This window comes from Rhinolophus sinicus, linkage group LG11 (genome assembly GCF_036562045.2).
Source record: "Rhinolophus sinicus isolate RSC01 linkage group LG11, ASM3656204v1, whole genome shotgun sequence".
NCBI lineage: Eukaryota > Metazoa > Chordata > Mammalia > Chiroptera > Rhinolophidae > Rhinolophus > Rhinolophus sinicus.
In genome coordinates, this window is record NC_133760.1 from 72,073,489 (window position 1) to 72,088,990 (window position 15,502).

General features: G+C 36.2%; 1 protein-coding gene across 4 annotated transcripts in view; it reads right to left on the bottom strand.

Annotated features, from left to right (window-relative positions):
* The window catches only part of PTPRZ1 (protein tyrosine phosphatase receptor type Z1), a 165,250-nt gene that overhangs the window by 32,961 nt on the left and 116,787 nt on the right, over positions 1 to 15,502 (bottom strand). For 2 of the 4 annotated variants that reach the window (XM_019750066.2, XM_019750067.2), the window contains exons 11-13: positions 14,782 to 14,828; positions 9,589 to 10,588; positions 2,011 to 2,155 (exon numbers count right to left, since the gene is read on the bottom strand). In XM_019750066.2, coding sequence (XP_019605625.2) covers positions 2,011 to 2,155; positions 9,589 to 10,588; positions 14,782 to 14,828 — 1,192 coding nt within the window. Of the gene's footprint in view, positions 1 to 2,010; positions 2,156 to 7,017; positions 10,589 to 14,781; positions 14,829 to 15,502 lie in introns of all 4 variants that reach the window. The other 2 variants (XM_019750065.2, XM_019750064.2) reach the window with 1 other exon arrangement.

Genomic DNA, 15,502 nt, shown 5'->3' on the forward strand with positions numbered 1-15,502 from the left:
AATAGACTCCTAACCCATGTAAGATAACAAAAGAATAATTTGTGCTCCCTTGCCTACAGTTTACCGTGTTCAGTAAAGGAAGTCAGCTTGAAGTACAGTTGGCCATGGAAACAGTCTATCTTAGCCAACCCATGACCAATCCCATGCAATGACCTGTTCCAGGCCTCACTGTCTCAGACACACTCAGCTCACTCCTGCTTCCTGGTGCCCCTTCTTGCTGTGTCCTGCCTGGAATGCCCTTCTCCTTTTATCTCCACTTTCTGAAGTCTATCCAGCTCAAGCCCCTACATTTTACATTTACTCTACAGTCTGGCCTATTGAGATCCCTGTTCTCTGACCACCTTCAGCTTTAGAGATTCCGGCTGCTATGCATATGCTTTTCATAATATTTTATATATTTTTCATGGGAAATTATTTCTCCTCAATACAGATAAATTTCTTGACAGACGTGACTGTCATTCATTCATTCATTTTTTAATATTTTCCCATAGTAGTTATCACAGTATTAGGCACATGGGAAACAGTCAATAAACACACTGAATATTTCTGAATAAAATGAGAGAATGTATTTTGGGATAACACATAAAGAGTGGTGATAGGAACTTATAAAAAGACGTTGCTAAGCAATAAAGAAATTAATTTTAGATCTTCTGAACAAAATTCTCTTTTAAAACAAAAGTATATGTTAATTGCAGTACGACTCATTGTGGCCAAGACAGGTAAACAACCAAAGTGTCCCTCAACAGATGAGTAGATAAAGAAGATGTTTTACATATACACAAGGGTACGTTACTCAGCCGTAAGAAAAGGTGAAATGCTGCCAATTGTGACAACATGGATGGATCTTGAGAATATCACGCTAAGTGAAATAAGACAAATGGAAAATGTCCAGAACCATATGATTTCACTCATATGTGGGACATAAAACTGCAAACAACAAACGAACAAGACAAGCAAACAACAAAAACTCATAGACAAAGACAATACTATGGTGGTTACCAGAGGGAAAGGGAGGTGGGGGTGAAGAGAAAAGCATAAAGGGAGTCAAATGTATGGTGACAGAAGGAGATTTGACTCTGGGTGGTGAGCACACAATGCAATATACAGATGATGTATTATAGAATTGTACACTTGAAACATATATAATTTTATTAACCAATATCACCCCAATAAACTTAGTAAAATGGAAAAAAACACACAAAACTATAAAGTACTAACGTATGCCCTTTCTTAGTTTACAGATATGATTCCGTATAGCATCATAAAGGCCTTGTTTTCAGCAGTTATAACACTAGTACTGACTGACATTGTACCCCTAGGAAACTTACGCATTTGCCATGTGTTCGTCTTGCTATATGATAGGAAGCTTATGATAAGTGCAATTTTTCTTGCCCTTTAAAGGTTTTAGTAGGTTATTAATGAGAGTGAAGCTAAATTTTACCCTCAAGGCAAATTATAATAAATGTTAAAATCCCATGCATCTTAATATAGTCATTAACTTCATTTTCTAATTATATTAATATTTTAATTGCTTGATTTTTTACTTTGTATATGATTGATCATTTTTATTAGATGCAGTTGATATGCATCTTCTACAAAATCTACTCTTAGTAAAAAATTATGTTTTTCTAAATAATAACCTTTGAAGTTATAACAGCTGGAGCATTTAAACTGAAAAGCTTAGATTTATGTTAAATGCTATGATAATGTTTGAACGTTAATTAGATTAATATGAAAGTGTGATTGTCAAAATACTGTATTATATTAACTGAAACCAAAGGTCCTCCATTTTACTTTTAATTATTTGATTGAAGTATGAAGAACAATCAAATTTTTTTATTATTACATCTCAGGATTCAAAAACTCACCTTCTTCATAGTTACCTGAATAAATTACTGGTAACTCTCACGTAAAATAAATTTTGCATGCGCTTTGAAAACATTTCAGCTGAAAAAAGTGGCAAAATCTGAGCTTTATGAAATACATTTCCAAAACAAACACTCAGCTTACCTCCAGTAGATGAGAATACCCACAAGAATCACTAGACAGATAAAAGTCAGGGCTGACACGATCACAAGGGGTATAACTGCCTTCTTCTCGGATTCCAACCCCTCAGCTAGACCAACGCGAGATTCATGGCTACTATTACTGGCCTCTGTAGTTGGAGAAAATGGAGAGAGTTGATATTTAAACTAAAAGAAAAGTAATACCATTTTTCAACTGAATAATTGCAACCTTCATTGCTGTTGCTTACCTTTAAAATTTTGACTCTATAATGCAAAGAATGTCTATGATTAGAAGTCAATTAAAATAAAATAAAGTTTATAAAGTAAGGCAGGCTATCGGAGCTTGAGAACATAATATCCTAACAGAGATTGGCACCCAGGTAGGGGTGCCATGGCAGGAAATGACTATAATACTACCTTGAAAAGATTGTGAAAATGGAAGTATTAAAATAAGAAAACTACCTAGATGTTAAATAAAATGATCAGGGAAAACATTACTACTTACTGATTCACCATATATAATTTTGATTTTCCAAAATTAATTTTAACGGAATTATTTTGAATCCTGCAATTAGGTAAATAATTAGGACGAGTTAATAGTTTCATGAAGAGAGAATCTTACAATAAATAACCCTACTTACATTAAGGTAATTTAGCAATCTATTTAAAATTTAATGTAGGTTGCTTTTAAAATGGTATTAATATTTTGAATGTCCTTCTTACCAACTGTTTTTCCCCATCAAAAATGAAAATACTGTTGCACTTGAATTGAAGGACTATATATATTTAAGAGATTCTTTTCAAATATGCAAGTGTAAATTATGAGAAAGTCTGAAATCTGCCCTTGGGTTAATTTTCAAAGATGGCAAATGACTATTTTTGTGACCATATGGGCAAGTTATTGTTCTAGTACTTTCAAAATCGCTGCCATTGGAGCTATCCTTCCACGTTGTTAAAGAGTTTCAGGACTGTAGGGCGTCGGTGGCCCGTCACCACTCTTCCCTTCTACTTTGAGGTGTGTGCAGTGGGAAACCAAGATGACTGAACATTAGAACTCTTCCAGCTCAATACTATGGCGACTCTGCTACAAGTGCCCTTATCCTGTCTACCTGTAGAAGTTCTGATGAAACTAAATTTAGGTTCTCAATGAGAGTCCACACTGATTGTTACACAAATGGCACATTTGGTGTGGTTGTACTAAGTATTGTACTATTAATGATACGAGACAGAGGGATGCAATTTATTTTTAAATCTTTAAGAATAATAAATTTGAGAGTAACGAATTCATAAGCATAACATTAAAATATATCTAATGCAGGGAACTTAAGATTTAAAATGATAGCTTCCTTCTATAATGGGATGATGCAAAAAAGAGCCAATAATTTAATCTACTCAACATACCAAAGGAGTATAAATGACACCCAAAGTTCCCAAGATGTTTGTTCTTATAATTAGGGATGCAGTTGGTAGAAAAAAGAGGAATTCAAAGGTGTGACTAAAAATCGTAAAATTGTATAAACAGCGGAAATATTGTAAGCCCACTGAGCCCTGAGCTGTAGTTAATATTCTTACGAGAGAAGCCCAAGTTTACTTTCTATTATGTTCATCATGTGCCCTGGTGATTACGCATTGTGGTGAGGCTCATATAGAAGCCTAAATAATCTGATGGCAAACGCACTGAAAATTTCTTGTTTTATACGTGACTGTCTTCACACGTTTTCTAGTGTAACTACTGTTACCTAAATTGAAAGTCAGTGGGTAATAGATGAAATAATACATTTAGCAACGTTCCTGGTACCTAGTAATTACCAATGGTGATTAATATTATCATCTGTATCCTTCATTCTTGAAATGTGGCCCCAGACCAGCACCATTGGCATCATCTGGAACTTGTTAAAAATGCAAATTTTGGGCCCCACCCCAAACACCTCAAATTTACTGAATCAGAAACTCTGTGGATAAGGCCCAGCAATCTGTGTTCACACTAAAGTTTGAGAGCAAATGATGTACATTAATTTATATACGAAGTGAGCTTATTAAGTACACATGTCTTCAATGACCACAAATATTCATAACAATATGTATATAGGTACAGATACATACATATCTCATTTATATATGTATGGGCATACACATACATGAGATATGCCTGGTCATATATGTGATATATACGTAAGACATATAACACAAAATATGCAACAAATTGCCATATATATCACACACAATATACATACACTATCCATACACATTCGCACATACAGTCTGGTATATAGGTTCATCTCCTAAGTTCTCTGGGAGGTCGGATTTTAAAATAAACCCTTTCACTGAGCAGTCAGAATAATAAACTCATTGTAATCACATATTATGAAACCTAAATGGGATGCTACAAAAAGTACACACAATAAACTGGTTGCTTTGTATTTTATAATGAGGAACAATTAGTTGTATTGATTTTTATACATTAGTTTTATATTCATTAATATTTATTTTGATATGACTCAGTAGTGTATATGAATTACCTAAATGATAAGACAAGAAACTACTAATAGAGTATTAGGAAATAAAGAACAAAGATGAATATTTTAAAGTACGTTTTCAGAAAAACAGTGTAATTTTGGTATTAGAAATTAGGCATTATATGTATTTTTTATTGTCTTTAATCTTGAAAACATAATCTCTAAGAAACAGACACCAGTAACACAGGTTATCAGTCTCAGTTATGTATTAACTCCCTAATTGAGCTGGATCAAGTAACCCAGTATCTGTGGGGTTTGGTTTACACAGTCATAAATTGCAGATGCTAATATTTGCCTTATATATATTATTTTGAGGACCATATCTTATAAGTTATTCTACATTTAAAAATATATAATCAAATTATAAGTTTTGGAATTAGTCCATATGCATTTGTTAAAGAGGCATATTCAATCATAAGACATATTACATATAATTTTATTATGCATATAGATTTAAAAACAGAACAAAATTTTCCCCTAATTTTGTTTTATCTTATTTATTTCATTAAGTAAGTTACTTGATGATGTTGGATGTTACATTCATATTGTTCTCTCATCAGTGGGAGAACTTACTCTAATAAATCTAATTAGTGCATTGAAGGGAAATTGCTAAGTTTTAGTCATTAATTTTAGGTTTGGCATTTTTTTTTATATATAGTCTTTCCATAAGAGCATACTATAGCAAAAATATGTGAATGATGCCACTACCCAGTAAGATAGAAAAATAGATAGATTCCTGGTATTTTCCTTTAAAATAAATCTAATAAAAAATTTTTTAAAAAGTACTATAACTGGAGCCAGATAACAATTCATACATCTGGCGATACTAGTGAATATGGTGACCTGTGGGTTCATTATTTATTCTCACATCTCAGAGTTTAAGTTTTTAAATTGGAATGCCATGTTAAATGGTATGAAGTCAGAATACTCAGAAAACTTCTCTATCAAAATGTACAGACTTTTAACTGCTGCTGTACCGAAAGAAAAATACGCAATCAATTCAAGAGATAAAAATAACAAAAGAGGGAAAATATTCTAATGGGACTGGTGTCTGTGTCCTGGATTGTAAATACCCACTTTTATGCACCCGTAGTGCAGGATGGAACTATAGCCTGCTTTTTAACCTACTGTTACAATTTAAGTATTTTCATTGTTAATTGTAAAAATGTCTTAAAATTTAATAAAAGTAAATTATATAATTATTATGATTAGTTTAATGAAATTATCTAGTATTTCATATGCTTAATGGTATTGAACTTCCCTTTTCTTTTCATTGGCATTTAAAGCAAACATCTGTATTATAGACGCTGTAAGTAATCTTCTTTAAGAAACATCTGGCTAATAAACCAATTTGCATAAAATACATTATTAAATGGGATGCATTTCTTCAGAAAATTTTCTAGTGTTTTACATCTTGTCATACAATACCTATACATACACTGCATATTAATGCCCATTATTTAACTTCTTAGAAAGGTATATAACCGCAAGTACAAAGGAGAATGTGTTCTGTTAGTTAACACTGCCCTCTTTAGGCAACATTAAGGTAATCAAACAAAGACAACTTCTAAAAATTGAAACCTTGTTTAAAACAAAAATGTTACCATTAACTCTCAAAACTTAGCAATAAAACTTTTTTCAAAGCTCCCCAAGCTAGGGTGAGTGTGTAAATTACATAATTCTTTTCCATGGAGCGGGTTAAAAAGAGGTGCTTATATCATATTACTATCAGAATTTAGCATTCATTTTATCATTCGACAGAATTAGTTTACAACTTATTTCAGAACAAGAGTTAATATGAAAATTAAAATCATCTAAAAATAGCACACTCCAATTTATCATTTAAAAAGCAGCATACTAATATATTTAGTAGGTACACATAATTACTTCTACATATAATAGGCATCTTGTAGAATATGAAATATTCACAATAAATAAAAATCACTTTATCTATTTTGAAGAGAATTAAGAACCAAAACAAACATAACAGAAACAGACTCATAGATTCAGAGAAAAAACTGATGGTTGCCAGAGTGGAAGAGGGTGAGGAGATGGGTGAAAAAGGTGAAGGGGAATAAGAGGGACAACCTTTCAGTGACAAAATAAAGAAAGCACAGGGGTGTCATGTACAACACAGGGGATAGAGTCAACAATACTGTAATAACTTTGCACAGTGATACATGGTTAATAGACTTATCATAGTGATCACATCGTACGGTATATAAATGTCGGATCACTACGTTATACACCTGAAACTAATACAAGATGACATGCCAACAACACTTTGACAAAAAATTGAAAAAAAACAACAACACCATTTTGAGTATTCATTTGAGTAACGAATAAAACCATACTTTAAAACCTGTAAACTGGTTTGATATTTTGATTAAAAAATAACATGCCATTTTACCAAATGTCTATCCTTCCATGATTTTTCTATTCTTTGCGAAAAAAGACTGCCACACCTCCATCTATCTCTTTGATCCATAACTAACCTGCCTCTGAAATGTTGAACACTTCTGAGTGCCCGCTAGTGACAGTCGGTGTTGAGGACTGGGGGGATCCAGGCGTTATTTCTGAGTCACCTGCTTCCAAGACCCCATCAACATCTCTCTCGTTAACATCTGGAAAACTGAAGTCTGTGGAAGTCTCCTTATCATTAAGGCTATCTGACGTACTGTGCCCTGATCCACTCTCTTCATCACTTGTAAGAACCGCCCATGCTTTAGATTCTGGGGGGAAAGGAAGCAGGGCTTTCCCAATCTGAATGTCACCATCCTGTTTTCCATCATCGTGCTTTCGGGGGAGCACATCTGTTGGTGGTGATGTATCAGGACTTCTGTCCATACCACTCTGACTGTCTGAGGTCACACCTGTGACGTTATTTTCTTCTTCAGACTTCTCAGATACTGAATATAAAGTTGGCTTATTCTGATCCACAAGACTGTTGTCCTGGGGGTCTGAATCATTCATTACCCTTTCCTGGGATTCTCTATAGGAGAAGCATGACATACACTTATATATGGATAAGCCATCTCTATCTCTGTCATCCTCATCATCATAATCACCAGTATCACCATCATCACCATCCCCCACTAGCTCAGTGTCTAGTCTGGCTCTGTGAGTCAGCTCAGAAGTTGTTTTAGAAGGAAGCACGAACTTGGTTGTGGCAACAGAACCTTCTGTGTTGGGAGAAACAGCTGTAATGGAAGCATACCCATTTTCTAAAGAAACAGAATGGTCAGCAGTTACAAGTGTTGGAATACCAGCAACCTCATTGGTAATAGAACCCTTGGTGGAGGTGAAAACATCATCAGAATACATAAGCTTATTTATAAGTGTATTTGGTGGCACTTCCATCGATAAGACAGGAGTAGCAAATGCATGCTTTCTTTCTGGGGGATAGGCATGCTGAATCTCCACATCGGCAGTTTGCAATAACTCATCATTACTGTGCATTGAAGGCACCCCTTGCTGGGAATTTTCGCTTTTAAGCAAAATTGGTTCAAAATATTTCTTTGTATAAGAAATGGTTAAACCTTGAAGTGAAGCAGCGGGCATATTAGAAGCAGGCGATACAACAAAACCTGGTACAGACGTAGCATGCAGTGTGTTTTCACTTGAAGCAGAATTTGATGCCATGAGATGCGACAATGTAGAACTAATTTGATCAACCTTGGGGGTTTCAACCAATTTTGGATCAGTAGGCACAGCCAGAAGAGCGGTTTTAAGCAATTTGTCAGCATCAGAAGCCTGAAAGGAAGGTTGCAGCAATGATACTTCCGTATTAAAAGAATCTGAGTCCTCGTACAACAAGAGTTCAGTTGAAGGAGATAACATTCCACTAGAAGCAGGGTCAGAGGATGCTGGCTCTGAGTTTGCACTAAGCTCAGGCTTAAGAGAAGTGTCACCAAACGCTTGAGATACAGCATGTGTAGGTTGAAGTGAAAAGTTATTTTCTGGAACTTGACTAATCTCATGATCAAAAGCCTTAGGGGCAGCATAAGCAAGAGAGTCTGGAAGTATACCCTGTGTGCTAGAAATGGAAACAGGGGATTCTTGTAAAGATGCACTCAACTTATTTACATTATCGTACAGCTCAGGCATGACTGTGCTTTCAGAATAGTAAATCATCCCACTGAATGAAGAAATCTGCAGTTCAGTCTGATTTCCATCTATTATGTCACTTTTAGGAAGCGTCTTATTATCATCACTAAACACAGATGCTGTATATGTAAATTCAGCTACAGAAACAGGTGAAGATAGGTTAAGGGCTGTCAGACCATCTGAGTCAGGTAAAAGAAATTCACTATCAGAGGAGGCTCCAGACCAGTCCCCATCACCAGACAGGCCCTGAGTGGGCTGCAGCACTGACATGGAGGGGGTTATTAAAGAAGACTCGGGCATTGGTGGGTGGCTAGGGCTGCTAAGTAAGGAACCGTCATGAGCTACCTTAACAGAATCATGCACAGGTATTGCGGAATTGTAAGAAACAGTGAAGAGGTGTTGGGGGCCCTCGTTATCAGGTAAGGCATGAGAAGGTTCAGGCCCTGAAGAACTTGCATGCATCGTCACATCACTGCTGGATGACTCAACTGGAGAAAACACAAGCGTTTTATAAGGGACCCCAGAACCACGACCACCAAATTCCAGTGTCTGTGAAGCAGCACGAGTAGTGGTCTGATGTGACAGCACATCAGGATACTGAGCAAGGCTGGGCTCTAGCAGTAAATCACCCCCAGCCACTGGCAGGGAAGCCTGCAGGGACACCTTACCACTCTCAACAGCTGACGCAACTTGTGGAAGGATGGGAGAGACTGTAGACAGATGGTGAAGCCATTCACTACTGAAGGAAGCAGAGAAAAATGGAAGCGAAGGTGCGCCCTCATAGGAAGACAGGATGGGCTCAAACGACACACCGACACTGGGAAACACAGGCGTAGCATGCAAGGCCGAATCACTACTTGAAGCGGCAGAGGCAGTGTTGAGGATCTGATTGTCAAGCAACAAAGGGGTGACTAGCAGAAAGACTTCACTACTGGAGGAAGGTTGAAGAGGTGTCTCACCATTGTATACCGGTTGGGTTGTCTGCAACTGTACCACGTGGACAGTGGCAACCGAATCGTGTGGTCCGGAGGATGGAGTAAAAGCATGAGGTGTTACCTCAGTCGGGAAGTAGGCAAATGAAGAGTAAGATGGCATTTCCATATCTGTGACTGAGGGATGCTGCGACACCAGTGGGCCTGGAGAAGAGGACTCAGTTGTCTTCTCAAATTCCTCAATATGTATCTCGGTGTAATTAGTCTGGAGGAAGCTCTCTCTACCTGATCCAACATCGGGCTGTGTCATCACCTCTGTAGTACCAGGAAACCACACATTTCTATCAACAGAAGGATCCTTGAGAGATTCTTCTGAACCCGAGGAGGCTGAATCTTCTGAAGCATTTCTCATAGATTCGGGCATAAGGACATCATATGTGATGGCCTCTGGGTTTTCTGAAGAAAATACATACCCATGGGATATGTCCTCAGAGATGAATGGCACAGCAGTAGTTGCAAAATTGGAGCCTGAAGAATCATCAGCTCCTGTATCGAGCTTGACATTGGTCAATAAACTCTCTTCCTCACTGATATCAGTAGATACCTCTTGAGATTCCGTTATAGGAACTATAGTTAAAGATTCCATGGTCCCAGACAAGTTCTTCTGTGGAAATCTGAGAATAGTTTTAGAGCCATCATTTAAAGAGGCCGAAGTGCCTTCCAGAGGGTGAGGTGGCAGTTTGGTCACAGTCTGTGAAGTCAAAGAAATATCTTTTTCTTGGGCGAATTCAGTGACTGGTTGGGAAGTAGAATCTAAAGGTGTGTTGGGAATATCACCCTTTCCAGAGAACACACTGCCTCTTGTTGGAGATCGGTTAGTCTTGGCCTCATTGTGTTTAGTCCCGACGCGATTGTAGTTTGTTGTGGTAGACATGTGGGGTTCCTTTCTCCTTATTTGGTTTGTGGCACTGTCTCTACCAGGATTCACAATAGTGTCTTCGTCAATGTCTTTTCCCTCCTCTTCCTCCTTTGAAAAGCAAACAAGATTTAATGGAACATAAGGAAATAAGAGAGAAAAAAATCTTAGTAATATTTTATACTGCATTATGCTGTTAATCTTCACTTGTGGGATCTTGGGAACGTCTCCTCATAAAGCACCATTCCATAGAAGCCACGCGTCTATCCTATAACATTTATCGTCCTAGGGAGAGTAATTAAACTAATTGGAAACACCCGATTTTAGCTGGCTTTATTTTAATGCTATGAAACGAAGTAATTAAATGAATAGCTACCACAGCTCTGAAAGGAAGACATGTTGTATTTATTTATTGGGAGTGTTATTTACCGTAGTATTTATTTTTATGTTTTTATGCTTCTCTGTTCAATTCATCTGGCAACAAACTAAATAACAACTAGCTTCTTGTAATATGAAATGGTAATGAAACAGTTTATTTCAAAGACCAAAGTAGTTGCATATTCAGAATATTTCATTGTATATATTCAGAATACATCACAATTATTAAGCCATCATACAAAGGAAGAGGTTTTTATTATTGTTTTTCGTTTTGTTTTAAATACTTTCCATTTAAGACTTAGGCAGACATTTTAAAGGCAAGTTGTCAAAATATGCTTCTAGTGCTAGTTATTTAATTTTGGGTTTTGTTTTAAAATACCATTCAGGTGACCCAGTCTTTCATGAACACTTAGTCACTGTAACGGATGAAGAGCTATATGGCTAGAGATAAAGACCCATGTTTTCCGGTTTTGTTCTGCTTTTTTTTTTAGAAAAACAACAACAACAACTGTTCATCTTATAATATGTCTAATCATATGTTTAGAAAACTGAATTGCCAAAGGTATCAAGATATGTTATTTTTAGTCCACATAGGACATGATTTTTTTCGTTTGTTGGCATTGTCACCTATTAGATCTTTTAAGCCCATGTCCCTTAGAAGAAGAAAAAAGTGACTGAGTACAAGTTAGTTATTGAGAATTTGACCAGTATCAGTAAAAAGAACATGAATGTTAAGCCATGTGTGCTCATGATCATGTGTGTTACACACACGGAAAGCTGCACCGTATGAAACACAAGCTTTCAAGCTTAATGAATGACTGCATCATCAGTCAGAGCTTAATTATTTCATTGATTTTAAGCAGTTTCTAATGAATATGTGACAACTCTGAGAAATGAGTCAGCTTTAAAGATCTAGATTGTACTGATGCTAAAAGTTGGTATTCCCTTAGATTCTCCAGACAAGTTTCCTCACTAGTAGTCAGTACTTCTTCATGAAAGTTTCCATTCTGTTTGATACTTTGTTTGTAAGGACATCCCAAGTGATCTCACCAAATAATTGCCTGAATAAAACGCTCCCTTAATCTACAAACCCGAAGACTTCAGACGAAAGGAAAGAAGAATAGTTTGCCTTGACTTGCTCTGAAGGAAAATCTGTTGGTGCCAGATATCTCGTCTTTCCCTAGAAGTTCCCAAACATTTATTTTATAATTTGATCCAGAGTTTTGCTGAGGATCAACGTGAAGTTTAGCAATAAGGGGGTTCTAACTCTTCCTCCTTTTTGCAAATCTGGATATGTGCTTGGTTTTCTGGTATCACTCCACACTCAACCTCTACCAAGACTCTTCTAAACATTTTTTCCTGCTCTTATCAAACCTCTACTTTCCTACCCTCTCACCTCATTCTCAGCAGATGGCCTTTCTGCTTACTTTACAGAGAAATTAGAAGCCACTGGACAAAAAGACACCCCTCTTCCTAACATTAAAACATCAAAAACAGGGACCAATAAAATCTACCCTCTCATCTGGTTGTAACTGAAGAGTTGTTTCTAATTCTTACATCTATATTTCAAATTAATTCTCTATCCTCTTCTTGGGAACCACACACAATTCTTTCCCTCTTTTTTTGTGATTTCAATGTTGTTTTCTCAAATGGATCATATTTATGAGCTTAAATGAACTCAGATCTCTCTTATTTAAAAGGAATATAAAGATAAATCTCAAATTCAACTTCTAGTTATTATGCTCTCTCTCTCTTTCCCTTTACAACGAATGTTCCCAAAAGATGTGACATCTATATTCTCTATACGGTGTAACAGTTTCCAAATCCCACAGTAATGTTGCTTCTCTTCCTCTTTGTTTATATTTTCACAGAAACACAGTTTATCATTTTCCTTCCATAAGCTATGTAGATTTCTATAAAATTTTTCTTAAAACGTAAGACTACTCACTTTTTCTTTTATTAGATCTTTTGGGGGGAAAAACTATATACAAAAAACACACATATCCTTCCTATTTCTTCCTTTTCCAGCAGATTTTAGACATTGTGAGGTTCAGATACCTCTCAGAATCTGATGATGGTAATGGACCCTGCATTAATCTTAACCGACCACACCTTGTAGATCTCTATGAAGTCATACCAGCTCATGTCAACATGTCAAGAAGACTGTATCATTCATGCTCTGTGATTACTTTATACATATCTGAAACAAAAATGTTTTAATGGATACTCCTTCATATAATTTCTTACTGAGTTATTGTGAATCTCTCTTCCACTACGGTTTACATCCACGTCACACCTGTTATCCTTCACAACTTCCATTAATTCTATTTATTTATTTTTATTGTAAAGCCTTGATCATGCTGGAGATACTTTCTTTCAGAGTCATGCATTTCTATTTGAAGAGGATCTGAGAAATATCCCCAAACTACTCAGTTCCATACTCAGACTTAAGAACCATTACAGCTACATCCCAGGTGTTTGTCAATTTTTATCATATGTTCCTGCAAGAATCAAAGGAAGTGAATAGTGCTATGGACATAGCATTTGCGTCCCCCGCCTTCCCCAATTTATATGAAATCCTATCCTCAATGTTATAGTAGGAGGTGGGGCATTTGAGAGGCATTAATCTTCATCTAATTAAGATTAGATGAAGCAATAAGAGTGGGGCCCTCATGAACAAGATTAGTGCCCTTGTTCTGCTTTGCTCTCTGCCATGTGAAGATACAAGGACAAGTCAGCAGCTGTAACCCAGAAGAAGACCCTCTCCAGACCCTGACCATGTCGGCACCTTGATCTCACACTCCCCTCCTCCAGAACTGGGAGAAATCAATTTCTGTTGTTTGTAAGCTACCCAGTTTATGGCATTTTGCTTTAGCAGTCTGCGCTGACTAGGACACAAACTAATGATGTGAATGTACAGTGTAAAGTAATTTCTTTTTCCCGCCTTTGACTTGATTCTGGTGATGACTTCTAGGTATATACGTGATCACATGCATGTCCACACACGTGTGCACACAGGCACACTCACACACAAATAACCTTGGCTGAATTCTGTGCACTCCTGTTGAAAGGTAAACTGGTCATTTTGGTAAAATAATCCTCTGTAAGAGAGAACTGCTATAAGTTATATAAATTAGTGAGGTCATTATAAATGTGAAAACACAACTGAATTGCTATTTATTGCTAGATAATAAGATAACAGCGTTCGTTACCCCACTTTATGAACATATATGTACATATACACACATTCATACTACAGTAACACTAGCATCTGTATTTAACATATAATCTCAGTTAACCTGAATAGCAGACTTGGGCTCAGGATAAAATGTAAGATAAAGCAATCATTGTCTATTTAAAAAATTAAGACAGTGCTAACATTTATAAATATTCTTAAATACTCATTTTCTTGAGGGACATTATGCTAGCAATGGACACTTATAATTTGAATACTCCAAACACAAATGTTCAAATTAAAAGGGCAAAAGAATATAGAAAAGTTGTATTTTGGCTCATATTTATTATCAATCTATCAATCATTGGATAAGTTAGTTATAAATAAACTGTAACAATATTAACATTAAGAATTGGTTAAATATTTTTTGTCTGTTAGAAAAACTTGACACTGAAAAAATTCCAATTTATATAGTTCATAACTACAATTATTTTTAAAATTCATTTTTTATTATTAGCAAACTTTTTGTATCTCTCTATTATTTTTATTTTACTAATCAAAGTATTTTCCAAGTTCTTCATAAAAGAATTATGTATATCAATTACATGACTATCTAAGAAGTAAAGCAACTAATCTTGGCATGAATAATGCAACCTTGGCTTCTATTAATGCAATATCTGAAAACTAACCAATAATTCAAAATAGACTTGGAAATTTTAAAACAGTTGAATATACAATGTAGCTATAATACCTTGATTATTTCTTCAGTTCCAATTAACTCAGGAAAGAGGTCAAGTTCTACAAAATTGAAAAAAAAATTATTAAAAATTTTATTCAACGATTTCAGTCATGTGGTTTACCCTTGGATGGAAAGAGGGAAAAGAAAGAAAAAAAAAACACTGTTAGCTTTGAAAATATAGAATCTCTCAAAATCAAAGTTTCACATATCAGTTTTCAACACTACCGAACACTACATAACGCAACACTACATAAACCTGTAGGAAACTGCACTCAAAACCTTCATCTCTATAGTTCACTCCAACTCCCTTCCCCTTTCTCACTCCCAAGTGTGACTGATGCTAAGAAGGAAAAGGGAGACAGTGAGGCTGATATTACCGAGTATAATCTCTCCCCCCAACCCCCCCCCAAATTTTTCATCAGTGCAGATTCACTTTCACCCTTAGCAGCACTGATAAAAGCATAGCTGGGGGAAGTGCCAGCGATTTAGGGAAGAAGTGAAAGGATTTATTCTTGTATTCAGTCACTATTCCTCAAGTTCCTCTTCTGACTGAGGGTCAAATAATGCTTTGTATTCTTCGGCTGTGGGCACATACTATCTGTACACAGGGTGCTGCCCCAGGTAAAATGGAGAGTGTCTTCCAGCAGCTCCAGCGTGGTCTGGCAGCAGGAATGACTGACCAGAGTGATTCCCTGCCTTCTCCCCAGGAAACTCAGCTAAGGCTGTCTATGCA